The sequence below is a fragment of the Penicillium mononematosum genome (genome assembly GCF_028829835.1).
Source record: "Penicillium mononematosum strain IBT 11891 chromosome Unknown utg000002l:1.0-8112719.0:1.0-8118358.0, whole genome shotgun sequence".
In the NCBI taxonomy this organism is placed as follows: Eukaryota; Fungi; Ascomycota; class Eurotiomycetes; order Eurotiales; family Aspergillaceae; genus Penicillium; species Penicillium mononematosum.
This window is the reverse complement of record NW_026643272.1, coordinates 1,069,833-1,090,995: the sequence shown is the minus strand read 5'-3', so window position 1 is coordinate 1,090,995 and position 21,163 is coordinate 1,069,833. Positions and strand designations below refer to the sequence as shown.

General features: G+C 50.0%; 9 protein-coding genes across 9 annotated transcripts; 7 read left to right on the top strand and 2 right to left on the bottom strand.

Moving 5' to 3' along the window:
• Positions 1-682: 682 nt before the first annotated feature.
• Positions 683-1,418, bottom strand: N7519_002153 (uncharacterized protein; the record flags this gene model as incomplete). Its single annotated transcript, XM_057288931.1, has 3 exons — positions 683-793; positions 842-1,173; positions 1,223-1,418. 3 exons carry the CDS (start codon positions 1,416-1,418, stop codon positions 683-685), a joined length of 639 nt encoding a protein of 212 aa, XP_057150133.1.
• A 310-nt stretch (positions 1,419-1,728) lies between these two features.
• N7519_002152 (Zn(II)2Cys6 transcription factor domain-containing protein) lies at positions 1,729-2,823 on the top strand (the record flags this gene model as incomplete). Its single annotated transcript, XM_057288930.1, has 1 exon — positions 1,729-2,823. One exon carries the CDS (start codon positions 1,729-1,731, stop codon positions 2,821-2,823), a length of 1,095 nt encoding a protein of 364 aa, XP_057150132.1.
• Positions 2,824-3,616: 793 nt separating this feature from the next.
• Positions 3,617-6,945, top strand: N7519_002151 (putative ATP-dependent permease ADP1; the record flags this gene model as incomplete). The annotated part of the gene is made up of 3 exons (XM_057288929.1): positions 3,617-5,049; positions 5,072-6,656; positions 6,709-6,945. 3 exons carry the CDS (start codon positions 3,617-3,619, stop codon positions 6,943-6,945), a joined length of 3,255 nt encoding a protein of 1,084 aa, XP_057150131.1.
• Positions 6,946-7,778: 833 nt separating this feature from the next.
• Positions 7,779-8,499, top strand: N7519_002150 (cornichon family protein). The gene is made up of 4 exons (XM_057288928.1): positions 7,779-7,924; positions 8,023-8,178; positions 8,254-8,320; positions 8,381-8,499. Exons 1-4 carry the CDS (start codon positions 7,821-7,823, stop codon positions 8,471-8,473), a joined length of 420 nt encoding a protein of 139 aa, XP_057150130.1. The 5' UTR covers positions 7,779-7,820; the 3' UTR covers positions 8,474-8,499.
• A 774-nt stretch (positions 8,500-9,273) lies between these two features.
• On the top strand, positions 9,274-11,116 carry N7519_002149 (WD40 repeat domain-containing protein; the record flags this gene model as incomplete). Its single annotated transcript, XM_057288927.1, has 2 exons — positions 9,274-9,390; positions 9,482-11,116. 2 exons carry the CDS (start codon positions 9,274-9,276, stop codon positions 11,114-11,116), a joined length of 1,752 nt encoding a protein of 583 aa, XP_057150129.1.
• Positions 11,117-11,325: 209 nt separating this feature from the next.
• bna4 (kynurenine 3-monooxygenase) lies at positions 11,326-13,286 on the bottom strand (the record flags this gene model as incomplete). The annotated part of the gene is made up of 3 exons (XM_057288926.1): positions 11,326-12,531; positions 12,606-12,820; positions 13,130-13,286. Coding segments are annotated over 3 exons (1,578 nt in total), but the record flags the coding sequence as incomplete, so codon positions are not given.
• Positions 13,287-13,561: 275 nt separating this feature from the next.
• N7519_002147 (methionine aminopeptidase MAP1) lies at positions 13,562-14,884 on the top strand (the record flags this gene model as incomplete). Its single annotated transcript, XM_057288925.1, has 3 exons — positions 13,562-13,696; positions 13,791-14,189; positions 14,240-14,884. The coding sequence occupies 3 exons, from the start codon at positions 13,562-13,564 to the stop codon at positions 14,882-14,884; spliced, it is 1,179 nt and encodes a 392-aa protein (XP_057150127.1).
• A 385-nt stretch (positions 14,885-15,269) lies between these two features.
• Positions 15,270-17,155, top strand: N7519_002146 (putative MFS multidrug transporter; the record flags this gene model as incomplete). The annotated part of the gene is made up of 5 exons (XM_057288924.1): positions 15,270-15,467; positions 15,531-15,788; positions 15,846-16,024; positions 16,079-16,752; positions 16,812-17,155. The coding sequence occupies 5 exons, from the start codon at positions 15,270-15,272 to the stop codon at positions 17,153-17,155; spliced, it is 1,653 nt and encodes a 550-aa protein (XP_057150126.1).
• Positions 17,156-17,761: 606 nt separating this feature from the next.
• On the top strand, positions 17,762-21,127 carry N7519_002145 (EF hand domain protein; the record flags this gene model as incomplete). The annotated part of the gene is made up of 3 exons (XM_057288923.1): positions 17,762-19,316; positions 19,373-20,703; positions 20,732-21,127. 3 exons carry the CDS (start codon positions 17,762-17,764, stop codon positions 21,125-21,127), a joined length of 3,282 nt encoding a protein of 1,093 aa, XP_057150125.1.
• Positions 21,128-21,163: the final 36 nt, after the last annotated feature.

The following is a 21,163-nucleotide window of genomic DNA, read 5'->3' as shown; positions in this document are numbered from 1 at the left end:
GTTACTCCCTGACGCGGCCAAAAGTGTGGATTGCCCCAGGCCCACCACTTCCCTAATCTACGTCTATTTTCCTTCGGTCTTTTCCATGAGCAGTATTATAGAAGTTTGAGATATCTGGGGTCATGTATAGAAAAGTCAGTGCCCTTCTATAAATTAAGCCTTTTTTAGCCCTTTCCTATTATCTACCTAATATGTTAAGAAGGGGGAGAAAATATCTATATAACTAGATATCTTAAAAAGTTGCCTAAGGAGACTACTAAAAAAGACCTTTAAAAGATATAATAAAAGACTACATATGTAGTTATTAGAGACTACCTAAGAAGATCACTATAGAAGGCCACAACACCCTTTCCGTCGATTGTTCGGCGCAGACTTCGGCTAGCTACAATGTCTACACCTGGTGGCCTTCAATTTCACCAAGTTTCGGCCTTGGAACTATACTGATCACTTGCTAGCGGTAAGTTAATCCATGGATGCTCCATGCGCTGACATTATCTTACAGCTCATTTGATAGATGCATCCATGGATAACATGGCGCTTGTTTTCTACAACAAATGTATACTTCAGGCGAAATATTAACAACAGATGCTCGCGTTTCTCGGCCCCAAGTGAACTCTCGATCTTTGACAAGAAACCCCATCAGCACTATCATCGGTGGCTCTCTTCAGCTCTAAATACACAATCAAAGCTCCATTGCATCAACATCAATAGTGATGTTCGACACCTCTCCAAGCGTCTGGAGAGTGTCCAGCGCCTCCGCGAAAGCCTCCTCATGAGACACCCGAGAGCGATCCTGTTCCAAATAAGAATGACATCTTTCATACACTTGTTTGGAACTTACCTCTAGGTTTGACCATCCTATGGTTCCCATAACGATATCTTCATCTAGGTTCGAGCTCCTTCCGTACAGGACAGAGGCTTTGACACCGGTGCTCGCGAGGAAATGAGAAATTCTCTCCCAGGTCCGCAGTGCACCTTCAACGCTCTTCGGGTTTTCAAGTTCCACCCGAGTGATCTCCACCACAGGCGCGGAAGCCACATCTTTAGGGGAGTAATTTGTTTCAAAGAGTTGCAGCGTAGGTGGTCCATTTACCAAGTGCCTAATCGAGCTAGCGAAAGCAGAAAATTGCTCGGAGCCAGCGAAGGCATGGAAAGATTCAGCTTTATTCCATTCTATAACCAGATCAGGACCATTCGGAGACGATTCACCATGGTAACTCACCGAAAAGGAGAACTTCTTTGTGTGCGTCTCTCACATCCTGTCCATTTTCCGTCAAAACCCATCCACGAAATGCGTGGATTAGACCGGGGTTAGGGTCAGTTAATCTTTTGCTGATGATCGGCCAATCTCTTTCAATTTCGTTGAGCGAGGCTGGATCAGTCTTGATTTGCGGGAAAACAAGTTCGGTGATGGCCATTTTAGAGATGCTATGCGTTTTTCTGATAGAATCGAATGTATGTTTGTCCAAGAGATGGAATTGCAACTTTCTTTTATAGCTGTTGGAGCATGTGTTTATCCGTACATTTACAGTACCCTTACTCGAAACCTATGGAACCAACCAATCCTATGATAAAGATAGGTCATTAGACTTGTGACCTGACAAGTCGGCGGAATTGCTGCGGAGTTTGCGGAGTTTTGAGTCAGCCTGTACGAACGTGCGGACTTTCCAAGTTTCGTCAGCATCATCCTCTCCGCATTCCAAGGTTGGCTCCGCTTACACTCAATTCATGGCTTACAGATCACCATATGCTGCCTCTCGGCAGAAGTCTTGTGTTGCATGCGCTAGAGGGAAGCGACGCTGTGATCGCCAAACTCCGCAGTGCTCGCGATGTCTCGCGCAGGGGCTAGAATGTACTTACCTGGGTATACGGTCTCCGAGGCACCGGAAGGAATCCTCAGCACCACATCCAGAATCAGTTCATGCCTTCGACGACATTCTATCTTTCTGGCCGTTAGATGACTCTCTATTCAACCATGCGAGCATGCCCCCTCCATCGATTATTCCCAGCCCTTCTCTCATCACCGCCCCATCTTTACTCCCCGCAGGCTTTTTCCCAGAAACCGCCGTATTAGACAGGTGGTCAATCAATCAGCTGCTGCAAAATATTAAAAGCTACCCGCGGGTGTTTGGCTGCTCTCGAAAAACCCCCTTTATTCATCAGCGCCTCTACGACGTATATTTACCCGCCTGTATCCAAGATGCCTTCGCAGTCTCGGCAGCCTACTGCACCAAGACATCCGCAACAGAGGATATGGTATTCCGCACAATCGAAAGTAAGGTCGGGCTCCTCGTGGAGCAGGATTACAAAGAAGCAAATCTGCAGGAGCTCCTCGCAGCATTGCAGGCACTTATACTGTTTCATATCATCCAACTCTTTGACGGTGACGTCCGCCAGCGGTCATTGGCAGAACAGAATATGGATATCTTGCGAGCGTGGACCGTTCAGTTGAAAGTCCGAGCCACAGAACTGCCCCTTCCGTTCACATGGCAAGAATGGATATTCGAAGAGAGTGTCCGAAGGACGGTCATATTTTCCTTGATGCTCGACGGCTTATTTTCGACGCTGAAGAAGGGGTACTGTTCGAACGTCAAAGGGCTGAGCATACTGCCCTTTGCATCCAAGACTTCACTATGGGAGGCTGGTACAGCTGCATCGTGGCTTGCTGAGTCGCATTGCTTGGCATCCGACAACGTACTCTATGGCGATTTTGTAATGTCTTGGGAGAGGGGACGAGTCACCGAGCCACTGGATGACTTCCAAAAACTATTACTGACACCTTGTCTGGGAGAGACATATAGAGAAGTGCTAGAACTAGAGTAGATTCTTCTGTCATTGGCTTATCTTTGTCAAGTGCGAACCTCATACGTCTGGAACGTAAACCGCAAGTTGCCTCGGGCCTTTGGGTGAATTGAGACCAATTCTTTTATTCTTGTATGGCACGAGATTTACGAACAAGACCGGCCATTGTGGGTGTCCAGCCCTAAGGGGAGGTTGTCTGCTTTGGGAAGCGGTACAGGAGAGGGTGACACTGTTATAGAAACACAACCTTTGATATTAGAATAGATAACGGCGTTGCTGCTTCAATGATTTGAAGTCTGTCTAGGTGCTATTACTATTTATAAAAGGGTTAATGCAAGTAAGTTTGCAATAGCAAAGGACACTATATTTCAGGCATATCCTCAGTCCTTCGCTAAATTGGTCCGCTTTCCCCGCATTGAAGGCAGAACCACCGAGGCAAGACATACAGCAGCGAGCAGGAAGAAATATTGTAGGAAACCTCTCCGGATTCATAGAGTATCTAGTTGATTTGACAGAATAAATTCGAGTAAATCTTCCAAGGTTGCATAGCATGTCGGGTCGTCTGCGGGTTCCTGACGCCCCATGCATCAGCCCAGCCACTTCTCCGCCCGCGTCATCGTCCGGGGGCCAATCTCACCACTCTCTCCGCTTTCTGCTTCTCAACCTCCAAACCTGCCTTGTCTCTATCTTTTACTCCAACTGTATGCTCCGGTTTTATCCTCTACTTTGATCAATTCGGCGGTCCGCCCCGCATCCCTTCTTTCGTTGTTGGTATCTGCGTATTAGGACACGCTGCTGCTATCCTTCCCACAAGATGCGCTTGACTGGCGCAATATCTCTTTCGCTTCTCACATTAACTCCCCTGCTGGGATCTGCTGCAGCATGGAGTGAATTTTCCGACGCAAACCTCGCTACGCAATCCTATTCCCTCTTCGACGATCGACCATCCGGATGTCCCGAGTGTCCGGCTTGCTTCAACTGCCAGCTTGACAACTATAACTGCACTCACTTTGCTGAATGCAACAACTTCAACGGCAAATGCTCATGTCCCCCCGGATTTGGAGGCGATGACTGTTCCGTTCCCCTATGTGGTTCGTTGGCCGACGGCTTGAACCGACCGCAGCGTGATTCCAATACCTGTCAATGCAAGGATGGCTGGAAAGGCATCAACTGCAATGTCTGCGACTCGGATAATGCCTGCAATGCGATGATGCCAGAAAACCAAGGGGGAGTTTGTCATAAGCAGGGTGTCACGGTTAAGGAGAACTTTCAAATGTGCGATGTGACGAACCGTGCGATCTTGAAACAGCTCGACGGCCGCAAGCCTCAAGTGACTTTTTCCTGCGAAGCTGAGGATGAAACTTGTAGCTTCCAATTTTGGGTCGACCAGAAAGAGTCATTCTATTGCGGCCTAGACACTTGCAAGTGGGACATGGAAACAGACTATGACACCAACAAAACTCACTATAAGTGTGACCACCTTCAGTGCAAATGTATTCCGGGCCGTTTCCTCTGTGGTGAGAATGGGTCCATCGATCTGAGCGATTTCCTTGATCAAATGATCAAGGGCCCGGCTACTTTTGATACTGAATCGACCTTGAAGGGTACAAAGAGCGTTTTCTCTGAGCCTCAGATGAATGGATTGATTGCGGGGGTCTTCGGTGATCCCAGCATCTTCTTGTCATGCGATTCAGGTGAGTGCATGTACAAGACTGACGAACCGGGATACGAGCGCCCCGTGAAGAAAATCAACACTCCACTCATTGCCGGCGTGATCGCGGGAAGTTCATTGTTTGTGGTTGCTGTCATTCTGCTCGTCTGGTATCTGTCACGTCGTGCTGCGCGCCGTGGTTATATCCGCCTGGCTCTCTCGGATGATTCGGACGACGAAGCTGCCAAACTCCTTTCAGACTATCGCCCGGCGGCTTTGTACTGGGATAATGTGTCTTACAGTATAAACGGAAAGGAGATTCTCTCTGGCGTCCAAGGTGCCTCCGTCCCAGGCCAGATTACAGCTATTATGGGAGCATCCGGTGCTGGGAAGACTTCATTCCTTGATATCCTGGCACGAAAGAACAAGCGTGGCTCAGTGAATGGCGATTTCTACGTCAACGGTGAGAAAATTGACGACAATGATTTCAGGGGCATGGTTGGCTTTGTCGACCAAGAAGACACAATGCTTGCCACCTTGACTGTCCATGAGACCATTTTGACAAGCGCCCTACTCAGACTCCCCCCGGGACATGAGTCGGGCAGCTAAAGAGCAAAGAGTCCTGGAGGTTGAAAAACAACTTGGGATCTACCACATCAAGGATCAATTGATTGGCTCGGAAGAAGGCAATGGTCGTGGCATTTCTGGTGGAGAGAAGCGCCGAGTCGGGATTGCTTGTGAGCTGGTTACCAGCCCTAGTATCCTGTTCCTGGATGAACCCACCAGTGGATTGGATGCCTATAATGCGTTCAATGTGGTGGAGTGTCTGGTGACGCTGGCCAAGACATACAACCGCACTGTTATCTTCACCATCCATCAACCTCGCTCGAACATTGTTGCTCTCTTTGACAGACTCGTCCTTCTTGCTGATGGGCGTACTGTCTATTCCGGTCCTTTCTCGTCCTGTCAACAGTATTTCGACCGTGTGGGCTATTCCTGTCCGCCGGGATTCAACATTGCAGATTATCTTGTCGATCTTACAATGCACGCCGGTGGTGCTCATTCATCATATACAGATGAAGTAGAATCATCTGTGGGTGGGCGCACTGGTCCGCCTAAGACAGCATCAAGCAGTCTTAGGGCCGTTAAGTCCGTCACCAGCGCATCGATCCAGAGCACCGAAGACAACTCAAGTGCAGAGGCGAGCCGGAGACCCAAAAGCAAACGCCGGGTATCTTTGAAACAGCAACAAGATCGTCAACTTTACTCTCGAAAGCAACATAATGAGCGCCCAATCACGCCAAAGACAGACGATGAGAGTGCCACATTGGATGTAGCTGAGGATCATCAACAATGGCTGCGTCTTTCCCGTCAACAAGGCAATGTTCCTCCGCAAATCCTTGATGATCCCGATCAGCTACCTCCTCCGGCACCTGGACAAAGTGATCTCGACATTCTGGTGGCGAGCTACGCAGATTCTGACGTTTGCCATCGTGTGCATGATGAGATTTCAACAGCCGTTCAGAATGCGCAGGCTGCGAATGGTTCACCAAATTCGCCCATGTTGTCAGATACTGTGATACAGTCCAAGGGCTATGCTCGAGTTGGTCTTGCGCGGCAGTTTATCATCCTGTCTCAGCGGACATGGCGTAATCTTTATCGGAACCCGATGCTGATGCTCACCCATTACGCAATTGCTATTCTTCTTGCGGTCCTATCTGGATACCTCTTCTATGGTCTCACCGACGATATCAGAGGCTTCCAGAATCGTCTTGGTCTCTTCTTCTTCATCTTGGCTCTATTTGGTTTCAGTACTTTGACCAGTCTCAACGTGTTCTCCACGGAGCGGCTTTTGTTTGTACGGGAGCGTGCCAACGGTTACTATCATCCGATCACATACTTTGCGTCCAAGGTTGTGTTTGATATCGTTCCTTTGAGGCTGATTCCTCCCATAATCATGGGCATCATCGTATACCCCATGACGGGTCTGATTCCAGCATGGCCTGAATTCTTCCGCTTTTTGCTGGTTCTGGTCCTTTTCAATCTTGCGGCGGCCAACATTTGCCTCTTCATCGGCATCATTTTCCGGGATGGCGGAGTCGCCAATCTTATCGGCAGTTTGGTGATGCTTTTCAGCTTGCTCTTCGCCGGTCTCCTGCTGAATCACGATGCGATCCCCAAGTCAGCATTGTGGTTGCAGACTGTGAGTTTCCCTATAACTTAAGTGATGTTTTCCTTACTAACAATAGTACTAGCTGTCCATCTTCCACTACGGCTTCGAGGCCTTGATCGTCAACGAAGTGACTTACCTCACCTTGATTGACCATAAGTACGGTTTGGATATTGAAGTTCCCGGTGCCTCTATCTTAAGTGCGTTTGGCTTTAACACCCAAGCCTACTGGAGCGATGTTATCGGGCTGGCTGTCATTTCTGGGGCCTTCATCATCATTGCATACAGTGCAATGCATTTCCTACTTGTGGAGAAGCGATGAGCTAGTCGTTTTATGTTACTATACACTGGTATGATATCATCAAGCGTTTCCATTGATTCAATGTTTTGCCTTGGGTTCGGTTTGGTCCTTGTCCTTGTCGGACGTTGTTTCGTATGTTGGTTGCGTTCATTGCGAAGATGATCGAAGACTATTGAAGATCGGCTCTCTAAAGACGCATGGAAGCCCGTATGCAGCGGTCCATAGTCTGTCATTATGTATATAGACAAGATAGGCAATCCTGACGATCCCCTGCATTTCATGTTTTCAAATAAACAACGTTGAAGTTGGGTAGATCTCATCCAGACCTCATGTACCTCCCATGTACCTACACGGCACGTGTCAACGTCATCTACAAACCTTCCAAGCTTGGTCTTTCGAGTCAACACTTAGGCAAACTGAGTTCAGTTACCAACCCAAATACGGAGTAGTCAACAATTTATTTCGAATCTGACATCTTGAATCTGTTTATTATCGAGTACTCCGGAGTCCAGGTACGTTCCCAGCCCCGTTTGCGGGTTGCGCTAATGATGACCAGCCCTCCCGACACCGCCGACCCATTTCAGGTTCGGCCGCAGTTCGCTAATCGAAACCTCTTTCGATCCCACCTCATCTCTGCTCAGTTTGCTCTTTTTCACTTCCACAAGCTTAAGTGCATTTAGCTTCTTATTTGTGAGTGAGCTTTGACCCCTCTTCGGAGAGGACTCTGTGTGATTCCTCAGTCTTCCTTGGGCCGCAGAACCCCACAAACATCTCCAATTCCGGCCTCTTCAAATCCACCTTGACCTCAACCACTTTTGTCGCAGACAGTTTACTCATATTCTCTCTTTAGCAATTGAAATTCTGCCAATTATATTTGACGCAACGTCAAACTCGCAATGATGTCCGGCGAAGCATGGCTTTACCTGTTGTCGGTGTTGATCAACGCCGTCAACCTCTTCCTCCAGGTGTTCTTCACGATTATGTACAGTGATCTCGAATGGTGAGTCTTTCCAGTCATATGTCCCTAGCAACTCCTTTGGGTCCACGGATACTTCTGCCGAATACAAGCTGACATTTTTCTGTTTTTTCCCCCTCCAGCGACTACATCAACCCTATCGACCTTTGCAACCGCCTTAACGCCTATATCATCCCCGAAGCCGCTGTCCACGCGTTCCTGACCTTCCTCTTCGTGATTAACGGATACTGGCTCGCGATTGTGCTGAACCTGCCCTTCGTGTTGTTCAACGCCAAGAAGTACGTTGAAGCTCCCCCGAGTAGTCGCAAGCCCTTTTCAGCAGACGGCTAATCGAGTCGTTTTTGCACATATAGGATCTACGAGAACCAGCACCTTTTGGATGCGACCGAGATTTTCCGCAAGTTGAACGTGCACAAGAAGGTTAGTTTGGTTTCCAAGACGCAAGCCGCAGCGCAGTGACTGACTCGAAATCGTGTTTAGGAATCCTTCATCAAGCTTGGTTTCCACCTCCTTATGTTCTTCTTCTACCTCTACAGCATGATTGTTGCCCTTATCCGCGATGAGGGCCACTGATTGCGTCAAAAGACCGAATACGCGATGCATCATGGTCCTTCCGGCTAGATCAAGGAGCCGTCTGTCGATGAGCTGGTTGTCATGAGTTCTTGGGGTCAGTGTTCTCTGGGCATTGTTCTCGGCCTGTCACACAACCCTCGAATATGACCACAGCTCCAAGGCGGCCGCTATACCATATAAATCGGTATATCGACGCGGTTCCTTGTCTGTTGGGCGGCCATGACTACGGATGAGCAACGAATTCTTTCAGCCTTGAGATCTTCGCTGGTAGGACTACAGCGATGAGAAGTAATAGATATTTCCTTTGGAGTGTCTCGAGCTGGGGATGTGAGCTGGGTTGATTCGAGACACTGTATGATTGACTCGCGGTGGTGTATGTGCTCTTTTGTTATCATTTGTTTTGTTTTTAATTCTTCTTCTGTGTTGATCTTGCTATGTCTTTCGGCCTGTTAAGTTGTATATACCTCCCATGCGGTTGGCAATGAAGAGCGTACGATACCCAAGGTTTCTGACATTTAACTGATTTATTATCAAGAAGTACCATGGCATCAAATAGACGTAAATCGGAGTAAAAACAGTAGGCATAGTTGACATGCGCACCTAACTAAGAGTGAAGCTGCCTTGACTGATAAAGAGCTTGGCTGCGGTGGCTGTTCCGCGGCCTTCGTGTCGGGAGTCTCCCGACGCCCGTAAAATTCCCATCCTGCACCACCTACCATTTACCACCCACATTCAACCCCAACGTTGTTGCAGAGGGGCATTGAGGTCTGCGCATTCTTACTCTCTTTAACATATCAGTCATGTCTGCCTTATTAGGTGCCGGTTATGACTCGAGCGACGATGACGCCACAGCTATGCCCAACTCGTCTGTGACGACCGCGACCAAGGTCGTTGCTGCACCAGAGGTCAATACAGAGGTTTGGTCCCCCGATAATCACCCTCCTCCCTGAGTTCTTTTGTTTCTCGCGCCTCCGCCATGACAAACAGATAAGACTAACGATCCTACAGGACCAAGCGCATATGCAGATGGCCCTCGCCAACGCCTCATCCCAAGCCCTCACCTACAATGCCACATACGATGATCTTACGAAGCCTTCCCAGGGCCCTGTGAATCCGTTCAAGCCAACAGGTCCCGGAAACGGTATCAAAAGAAAGAATGTCCCCACAGGATTTGCCGAAGAAGCAGCCATTAGCGAGTCCACATTTGCTGCGCAGCATCGCACGTTCCAGAGTCTGGGATACACGCGCAATCCGACACAACCGGACCAATTTATTGGAAATCTCGAAAATGCGGCGCAATATGGAGGCCGGGATGTTGTACAAATTAAGCCGACCAAGAGCGCGTCCGCAAACTGGCGAACAAAGCGGCAAAAGAAGGGCGATTCCAGTATTGTGGAAGGAGAGGGCGCATACTTGGGACCCTGGGCGAAATACCAAAATGACCAGCAATATGACTATGTGGAAGTTGGTGAAGGAGATGAGCGCGCGCTTGCTAGCGACGAGGAATATGTCGAAGAGGAAGACGAAACTCTGACTACCACGGCGCCCATGCCGGCCATGAGCAAGGATGCCACCGCCTACGAGGGCGACCTTTCCAAGCAAGAGACCACCGAGTTCCACGGATCAGAGCAGTACGACTACCAGGGCCGGACGTACATGCACGTGCCCCAGGACCTGGATATCGATCTGCGCAAAGAGCCCGGCACCACCAAGAATTACGTACCGAAAAAGCTCGTCCAGACTTGGAAGTCGCACACCAAGCCGATCACCTCTCTTCGATTCATACCCAAGTCTGGCCACTTGCTGCTTTCGTCAGCAGCCGATGGAAAGGCCAAGCTCTGGGATGTGTATCACTCTCGGGAACTCTTGCGTACTTTCTCCGGCCACACGAAGGCAATCTCAGACACAGACTTCCACCCATCTGGGAAGACTTTCCTTACCGGTTCATACGACCGACAGATCAAGCTCTGGGATACCGAGTACGGCAAATGTCTTGGCCGGTTTTCCACGGGCAAGACACCCCACGTCGTCCGTTTCAACCCCGGCGAAGAGCACTCACACGAGTTCCTGGCTGGTATGTCCGACAAGAAAATCGTGCAATTCGATACCCGGTCCGGCGAGCTGGTCCAAGAGTATGACCACCATCTGGCAGCCGTCAACACCCTCACTTTCGTCGACGACAACCGCCGTTTCATCTCCACCTCAGATGACAAGTCGCTGCGCGCTTGGGAATACGGTATCCCTGTCCCGATCAAGTTCATCGCAGAGCCATACATGTTCGCGCTCACCCGTGCGACGCCTCATCCGAATGGCAAGTACGTCGCCTTCCAGTCAGGCGACAACCAGGTCGTCGTCTACAGCGCGACGGACAAATTCCGCCAAAACCGGAAGAAGCGCTTCGTTGGGCATAATACTTCCGGGTACGCTGTCGACCTCAAGATCTCGCCTGATGGCCAGTTCCTTGCTTCTGGTGACAGCGGTGGCTATGTCTGCTTCTGGGACTGGAAGACTGGCAAGATGTACCATAAGATCCAGGCTGGTGGGAAAGAGGGTGGCGCTGTTACTTGTGTGGACTGGCATCCCCATGAATCCAGCAAGGTTGTCACTGGTGGATTAGACGGTGCTATTAGGTACTGGGATTAAGGATTTCTGTGGTCATCAGGTGTTTATGATAGTTTGATCAAAAATTCAGACTTGGATCTTGGAATCTTTCCCTTTTGTGCCCTCGATTCTTTCTACCAGTCTGCTGTCTATGTTAAACTACTTCCTCATATAAATTAGATGCACTAAACATCCTCCAAAATCTGCATATTGTCATATGTTCAAAGTTCCACCCACCCGACAATGCAGCTTTACATATGAATGAATCTCCGAACGGTCCTTAGCCCAACACAAGCCAGATGTCGCGAGCACCGAATCAACCCCACTGGGGAGAGATACTGAGGGTACTTCCACATCAAGATGGACACAGCACCAACACTAGCAACCAAAGCCCCGCTCAAACCAAGACCAAGCACCTGGCTCTGATGCTGAACAGCTTTAATAACCTCCGAGTATCGCTGGTTACTGAAGCTGATACGGGCGTACTGCGTCTTCCATCCAAAGAAAGGGAAACGGCGATCGACGGTTTCTTCAATCGTCTTGCGCAGCTTGTAGAGCGGCGATTTGACGCCAGAGCGCATTTCGAGATAATTCTCCTTCGATAAATCGTTGATGGCATGTGTATCAGCGCAGCGCTGGTCCGTGTAGGCTTGGAAGGCTGCGTTGCGCTTGAGACCGCGTGTGTAGATGCTGGAGTTGGGGTCGTAGACTCCATGTCTGTCCAGCTCCTCGAAGAGGACGCGGACATCTTCAAGACCGGCATTCAGTCCCTGTCCGTAGAAAGGCAGGACTGCGTGCGCTGCATCGCCAATAATGACGACGCTGGCGTTGAAGTGGTGGGGGCTGCACTTGATGCTGATCAGTGGGAGATGCGGGTTCGCCGCGAACTGCTCACTCAACGCCGCGGGCTCAATTAGCTCTGGGCATACGCCGGGGAAATGCTCATCGAAGAATTCATGCAGATCCTCTGATGAGGTCTCTAGGTTGTTATAGTGCGAGGATGGTGCGAATAGGGTGCATGTGAACGATTTGTCGGCTGATGGTAGCGCTATAAACATGAATTCGCGCCCAGACCAGATATGGAGGTGGTTTGGCGAGATGCGGAAGTCTCCGTCTTCAGTGGGTGGGATGCGGAACTCGCACCAAAGAGTGTCGATGTACTCTTGTTGGTAATCGACACGAGCGAACTTCATCAGGTGATAGCGCGCGGCGGAGTGTGCCCCGTCGGCACCGATGAGGTAGTCGAAGGACACCTCGATCTCCGGTACCCGACCAGCTATACCGGCATCATCGGGCATGGGTGTCTCGCCGGGGATTCGGCGCTCAAACCAGGCTTTGTTGGTGCGGAAATCAGCACCCGTAAGCTTATGGTTGAAAAATAGCTTGACATTGGGGGTCTTCTCCAGCTCATCGAGGAGGGCATTGTTGAGAGTGCTTCGGTCGATGGCATTAATAGCCTTATAGTAGTGGTTAGCTATGTTATGCAGGATAAATAGCAATAGCAACTGCCAAGCAGGTGATCAGTGCATACCCGGCCGTGAACGTCATAGGCCTGTGCAGCTTCCCACAGATCTCCTCGGTCTCGCCCGTGGATCATCCGCCCATGCATGGGGATCGCTTCACGGAGAACATTGTCGATTAAATCATCCCGACCAGAATGTCTCATAGACGTAATGCCACGTTCGGAGAGTGCCAAGTTGATAGACTTAGTAAAGTTCAATGGCACAGTTGTAGGGTCCCGGAGATCTACGGAGGCGCAGGGATTATTGGCGTCAGTTCGGAATAATTCGCAATGAATCACAACTGAGCCAGGACAAGTGCAAGGGTATGGAAGATATAGCAGATGGTGGTACGGATTAATCGGGGCCTTTTCCTCTTAATTGAAGAGTTGGGATAGGGACCTTGCGCGACATGTTGCCTTGATAAAACCAACCATTTCCAGCTCAAAGGCATGTACCTCCTTTCTTGACAATCGGATTGTTCTCAATGGCGGTCACACAAAGGTAAAAAAAGGAAAAAAAGAAAAAAAACGTCACACAAGGCATTAAGACATACCTCCACGGAGCTCATATACTTCCACCTCGTCGCCTCTTGATGCAGCATACAGGGCTGCCAAGGACCCTACTGGGCCAGCACCCACAACAACCACTTTCTGCCTCGGAATGGTCATCATATATCTGCCCAGGTGGTCAATGTCCAAAATCGAGACAGGCTCACGTTGAAACGGAAGATTAAGTCGTCATCACGTGCTGCGAGATCGGCCCCTTCCAATGTTCCAAAGTGAGATGATTGACATTAGTCATTTTCGAGGTTGCCTTGCTGCCTCAGGCAAATATCAGCCATTTTGAAGCTAGTCCAAATGAGGTTTAGTTCCATATCGCCTTGCGGCCAGCGGGGATTTTCTTGAAGTTTTGGCCTCGGTTTAATCCACTATTGACTACGTATTTCCTCGATTTTTTTTATTCCTTCCACTTCTGCTATTCTAATATGGCTGAAGCTGCCAAACGCAAATGTCGGGGTGTGGACTGCCCTAACGACGCAGGCACCCTACAATGTCCGACATGTCTGAAGAGCGGCACCGACAGTTTCTTCTGTTCACAGGACTGTTTCAAGCGAAGCTGGGTATGTAGGGACTCTGATGCGACTGGAAGCTGCGCAATAGGGGCGCTGTTCTATGCTCCTACGCGGGAAACCAAGGGCTGACCATCTACTCCAGAGCGAACATAAGAGCATTCACAAAAAGAGTAATATCCTCACCAACCTTTTTCCTCCGAAGGTAGTTTCTGAACCAGATCCAGCTACCGGAACCTTCAATCCGTACCCATCCTTCCCTTATAGCGGTTCATTGAGACCCGTCTATCCTCTGTCCGCCAAACGAACGATTCCCAAGACAATCCCGCACCCGGACTATGCCCGTGATGGTATTCCCCGCTCCGAGCAAAAGCTTATCGGCCGTCATAACATCACCATCCTGAACAAGGAGGAACAAGAGGGCATGCGCAAGGTTTGCCGATTGGCTCGTGAGGTTTTGGATGCTGCTGCACGTGAATTGAAGCCTGGTGTCACAACGGACTACATCGACGAGGTTGTCCACAAGGCTTGTATAGAGCGTGATGTACGAAGAGTTGCTCTCTGGCGCACAAAACCATACTGACATTTCTCTAGTCTTACCCCTCGCCTCTGAACTACATGAACTTCCCCAAGTCCGTATGTACCTCGGTCAACGAGACTATCTGCCACGGTATTCCCGATCAACGGCCGTTGCAGGATGGAGACATTATCAACATTGATGTCACTCTGTATCACAAGGGATTCCACGGTGATATCAACGAGACCTACTATGTTGGAGACAAGGCACTTGCGAACCCCGACGCTGTCCGGGTGGTGGAAACCTCGCGTGAATGTTTGAACCAGTCAATTGACCTAGTCAAGCCTGGCATGCTGTTCCGTGAACCTGGCAATATCATTGAGAAGCACGCCAAGGGTCGTAACTGCAGTGTCGTCAAGAGCTACTGCGGCCACGGTATCAACCAGCTGTTCCACTGTGCGCCCAACATTCCTCACTACGCTAAGAATAAGGCTGTGGGCACTGCCAAGCCCGGTATGTGCTTCACGATTGAGCCCATGATCAACATCGGTACCCACCGTGACCGCACTTGGCCCGACGACTGGACCAGCACCACCCAAGATGGATCTCTGTCGGCCCAGTTCGAGCATACCCTTCTTGTAACTGAGGATGGTGTCGAGGTGCTGACTGCCCGTCTGCCTGACTCACCTGGTGGGCCAGTTCCTATGCCTGCAGCGGCATGAACTTGGGGAATTGGAAGTTAATTGGAAATATTCGCATCTACTCAGATACCTATAGAACAACCGAATTTACGACCGTTCAATGCCTATCAGTATAACTCCATAATTGAGGTCAAGTATCAAATGGCCATACTAGCAAGAGTACTTTGTCAGTGTCGTTGCAGATCAAAGGTCTGGCGGCATAAGCCGAAGAATGGGGATACTTGATTGGGCGAAACGGGTAAGTCGGGCCTGGGAGTGAGGGGGCGGCTTATCTTCACGTGGAGACTTTTTGGGGTTTAGATGCTCTCGCTCTCCTCTTCTGTTTCCTTCCTCGTAGTCGTTCACTCAAGTCATTTTGACTTTGGGACAATCTGGAGCAATCTGGCGATAGACACAAGTCTCGACAATGGCTCCAGAGGCATCTCCCACTGAGAATTCCCCGTTGCTGGGATCTGTATCCGCTAACGGCGCTGGGTCCAACGGCACGATTCCCGATCACCATGTGGAATCGGGGGATCCAGTTCAGACGGAGGAGCGAGGCAAAGAGCCGTTCCCTGACGCCCAGAAGCAGCTCAAATATATTGTGCCTGCCATCTCGCTTGGAGTATGGTTTCAATGTTGATTCATTGCTTTCTGAAATCAAAGTTGTAACTAACGGGATGTATAGATCTTCTTGTCAGCGGCAGACCAGACAATTATAATGGCCAGTTATGGCCAGATTGGTAGCGATCTCAAAGCTCTCAATCTGACTAGCTGGATTGCTACTTCTTACTTTCTCACTTTAACATCTTTTCAGCCTCTATATGGCAAGCTGAGCGATATCTTTGGTCGCAAGCCATGTCTACTTTTTGGATATGCGGTTTTTGGCATTGGATGCTTGGGCTGCGGCCTGGCCCGTAATATTAATCAGTTGATTGCTGCTCGTGTATGTTCGCATATAGCCTCAGGCCTAGATCATGTAATGCTGACTATTTTCGAACAGGTTTTCCAAGGCATTGGTGGTGGTGGTATGACCACTGTTGTCAGCATCTTGATGAGTGATATTGTTCCTCTTCGTGATCGAGGCCTGTGGCAGGGGATCATTAATATCATCTATGCCACAGGTGCCGGTACCGGGGCACCCTTGGGTGGAATTCTCGCCGACTACATTGGCTGGCGCTGGTATGAATGATGCAAGACCCACATCTCCTTACGCCATCTGACGTTTTTCTCTAGGGCATTTTTAGCGCAATTCCCTCTCTGTATTATCGCATTCATTGCTGTATCGTACCTGCTCAAGCTTCCCCCTCGGGAGAGCGCCCATTGGAAGACCAAGCTGCGTCGCATCGATTTCCTTGGCGCTGTCGTCCTTGTTGGTGCCGTTCTTGGTTTCCTATTTGGTCTTGATCGTGGTAGTAATGTGTCGTGGAAATTACCCCTGACAATTGCCTCGCTAGGTGTCTCCGCTGGCTTGTTCGTGATCTTTATCCTCGTTGAGATCTACCTGGCAGCCGAACCTTTTGCGCCTGGTCACATCATCTTCAACCGAACATTCTTTGCATGCTACGGCTGCAACTTCTTCAGCTTTGGGGGATGGATTGCCGCCCTGTTCTACATCCCTTTATACTTCCAAGCGGTTGATGGTGTCTCTGCTACGACTGCAGGACTGCGCTTATTGCCAAGCATTCTATCTGGTGTCTTTGGATCCGTGGTCGCGGGCTTGTTGATGAAATGGAATGGCAAGTATTACTGGCTGACAGTTGCTGCGTATACTTTCCTGACAACCGGTGTATTCTGCATATACATGTTCTCCGGTGGTGTGACGGCTAGCACAGTGCCGATGATCTGCGGAATGGTTATTTCAGCATTCGGCAATGGCATTGGTGTCACTACAACCTTGATCGGTTTGAGTAAGTTTCCATCTGATCTTGCTCTATAAACTTCTAATGTATGCTAATCACTCTACCAGTATCGAACGCTACTTATGAAGATCAGGCGGTTGTCACTGCTTGCTCATATCTGTTCCGCTCATTGGGATCTGTGATTGGTCTCTCTTTATCATCAACTGTTGTTCAGCAAGTCTTACGGAATCGACTGAAATCAGGTCTACGTGACAGTAAGAATATCGATCAGATCGTCGAAGGGGTCCGAGAAAGTCTTGATTTTATCAAAACACTCGACCCAGCAACTGCCAGGATTGTCCGGGACTCTTATGGCTGGTCCACCAACAAGGGATTTGCCTTTTTGGTTTGTGTGGTGTTCTTTGCTTTGCTGAGCAGCTGTTTCATCCGTGAAAGCAAACTGAACCGCTAATCCACAGGTGAAGCTCTATACTTCAAAAGATACAGATTTGCGCTGAAAAGCGACAAACTTGTACGGGAATTACTATGGTGTATGGCATATCTAGTAAGGTTGGCTGTCCATGTTCATCGTATATATGAACCATAGAAGCTACCAGTATATACGGGATATAAAAGAAGTTTGTTCCTTTCTTGAGTAGATTTGAAATAAATACATAGGTTTTCAGCCTTGGAAGACATGGATCAACTAAAGAGGTAAGTATAACATGCCATCTGCGGATAACATTGCTTTACATACATCGTAGATATTTCAACCTTGGAAGGTTCTGATGTAGTTACCTAATTAGGTAGAGCTCTGCCAAGCAGGCCCGGCAGAGCTCCAGCATAGCTTACTAAGCCAGCATTTGGGCCCCGGCGGGTGTCACCCCGTTGACGTTCAACATTGGAAATTCAATCTACAAGTTGATTGTCCTATCCATGATTGTTGGGCATCTTGATTGACACTTTATGGGTCTAACTTGATCTGCTTATCCAGCCGTGATCAGAATGCGCTACACCTTGTATTCCTGACGTTTTTTTGTGCAGCTTCCGCTAGCTCAACTTCCGCCAAACCTCCGTCATGGCCGATTCGCGCTCAGGGCCAGTCTCATTAGCACGATATCGACCGATCCTCTACCTCTTTACTGGTGTCGCTGCCGCTTATGCGATTCTCTATGTTCACAATAATATCGTTTCGCAGCCATCATCATCAACTTCGCTCCGACGACGAAATGCTGTGCGCCGGGCGAGACCAACCGAAGCTGAAGCACTCGGGGTCGCTGATACTCCGTCCTATCGAGCCATTACCCACCTTGAGCAACTAGAGCGTCAGAATGGTGTATATGGGACATTTCGCATTGAGACAGAGGATGGGCGTCGCGTGGAGAGCGGTCTTCTTCCATCACTCCTCGCAACACGAGACCAGTTGATGGAAGAAGTTGGTGTCCCGCCTGCTCATGCGGAGCGCATGCGCGAGATGATGGAGGACACCTTTCTTGAATCCTTCCTTGCACTCGATTTCCCATCTGCCCACACTCTCCCAGAGGATACCGCTGAAAGAAGCTACTTGACAGAACAACTTCAACGCCGAGGCATCTCCCGAGCTGGTATCGAAAGGGCTCTGCTCAGGTTCAACGGAGATGCGAATTATGGAGAGGAGCTGCGTCGGCGACGGCAGAATGGTGAACGTGTCACTCTCTCAACCTCTACATTTCCAGACGTGTCTGCGGCTCCACAAAATCTTGATGGTGGTGAGACGGTGGTGGACGACCAAAGTGTCTTCTCATGGCGTGATGGAAACAACGATCCTTCTAATAGGGAAGGTCAAAACCTGCTCAACCTACTTTATCACATTGCTGAGGATCAGGCGCGAAGGGACGGCTATATCCATCGTGGAGTTACTTGCAACAGCTGCGGTGCCATGCCGATTCAGGGTATTAGATACCGATGTGCGAATTGCATCGACTATGATCTGTGTGAGACATGCGAGGCAATGCAGGTCCACATCAAGACACACTTGTTCTACAAAGTGCGGATTCCAGCCCCATTTTTAGGGAGCCCTCGTCAATCCCAGCCTGTATGGTATCCTGGGAAGCCTTCAATGCTCCCGCGCAGCCTTCCACGCCCTCTTGCCAAGCGTCTTATGAAAGAATGCAATTTCGAAAACACAGAGCTTGATGCACTCTGGGATCAGTTCCGCTGCTTGGCCAATTATGAGTGGGCGAACGACCCGAACAAGTTGCATATGGCTATCGATCGTAAAACGTTCGACCGATGCTTCGTACCTAATACTTCTATCCGGCCGCCACCTCCCAGCCTCATTTACGACCGAATGTTCGCATTTTATGACACCAATGGCGACAATCTTATTGGGTTTGAAGAATTCCTGAAGGGCTTGGCCAGTCTCAACAATAATAGCAATGACGAACGGCTACGACGTGTTTTCCGTGGCTACGACATCGATGGAGATGGCTACGTCGAACGCAAGGACTTCCTTCGGGTTTTCAGGGCATACTATGCTCTGAGTCGCGAGCTGACAAGGGACATGGTTGCTGGCATGGAGGACGACTTCTTGGAGGGTGGATCCCGTGATGTGGTTCTCGGTAGCCAGCCTATCAGCTCTGCGTTCCCTGGCAGTATCCCTTCAGGTGAACGTTCACGTACAGGCGAAGGCAAACGCATGAATTCTGAGGGGACATGGAAATCATCGACAACGAAGGAATCTTGCGACAGGACGGAGACGATACTGGCGATCGACATTCTGTCGTGGGCGATGCTGCTGTCAGAGCACAGTTTAGTCGAATGAGGCCATTGTTCCCATCTACACTGCGCCTGGCGCCCTCCGAGAACTTGGATCCCATAGAGCGTGCTGCCATGGAGCGTGAGCAAAATGACGACGAAGAGGATGAAGATGGTGCTAGCGAGAGTGGGTCAGACCAATCCAGCTCATCGGTAGCCAGTGGCGCCTGGCCCCCAGCTGAACACATCCTCGAAGAAGATATCATCGAGGCTCTCGGGTCCTATATTCCTGCTCGTGAAATCACAGATCCAATTGATCGGGCTCGCGTCGCGGATGCCGTTTATCACAGAATGCGCGAAGATGATCAGAGACGTGTGTTTGACGCTCGTCAGCGTGGAATCGACGAGCGCTGGAGGCGCCGGGCTTTCTACACGGACGAAGAAGATGGCGCTACTGTTCCTCCGGGTTACGAAAGGGACCCTACCATCGATGACTCCAGCGATGAAGACCTAGATGAATCCGAATCGCGCCCGCCCTCTTTCCGTTCACGATCCTCGTCCAAGGTGCGATTCCAAGATGATCTCAATGACGACGAGTACGACATTCGGTCTAACCCATCAACCTCGTCACGGAGTATTCCTGTTGGTGAGAGATGGGGCGGCTTTGAAATTCCAGAGGTCGAAAGGGACGTCGGGAAAGAAATCTTGTATCAAGTCACACAACAGGGATTCAATGAGCTTCTAGATATTCTGTTCAAGCCAAAAGAGGACCTCATGATGGAGGTCTATCGCACCCGGGCTGATCGCAAGGTCTGGGCCCGCGAGATTGAACTCGCGGCAAAAGAGGACCCATCAAAACGCACACCAGCTGAGAATCCTCCAGCTGAGGAGGAACTCGAGGAAATTATCAACGAGCAGCCACTTGATGATCTGTTACAGCGCGCTGGTTACGGAATTCAGAGTCCAGTCCTGGCGCCTGCCAATACCGGACCGGTGCTAGCTCCTTCCTCGCCAGAGGCCACCGCCTCAGATGACGGTGATGAAGATGAATATGAAGATAACGATGAAGATGTGCGACCAACTCATCTCGCCGATCCCGGAGAAGATACTGGATTTGGTCAAGAACGGCCTTTCGAGGAATCCGACACAGCGTCCGCCACTTCGTCCGATTATGACGATGTCTCCCACGCATCTGGTGCGGGGCCATCCAGCCTGATTGTTGAAGACGATACACTTTACTACGACCCAACCCTCCCCCACCATCGTCCCGACGAGCCTTTCGTGGTGGCCCCGGAAGTGATTGATGAATCAGACTCCGACCTCGAAGAATCACCAACTACGAACACAACCCCTGGTCTCCCTGATCAGTTCCGACTCCAACCCGGGATCACCTCTCTTCCCGCCCCCTCTTCTCCCCACTCCTCCCCCAGAAGCCGAGTCCACGGCCCCCAAGCTTCCTCCTTCTCCTATGCAACCACTCCCACCCCCTCACCGGGTCAATGACCAACCTCGTGAAGCCCCTGCGCCACGCCGACCTTCGCCCCGGACTCTAGCCCGGTGGGTCTATTTAGACCAGGTAGAACGTGAAAACAAGGAACGTGGCAACGGTGCGAGACTCAACTTTGAGGAATTCTCACGCCGTATGGCTGCTGACCGGGGACGTCGACTGGCATTTGTGGCCAGTTGGATTGAGATGGCTAGCTTCTGATTCTGAAAAGGTTGGATTCACCTAGTTGTACATTAT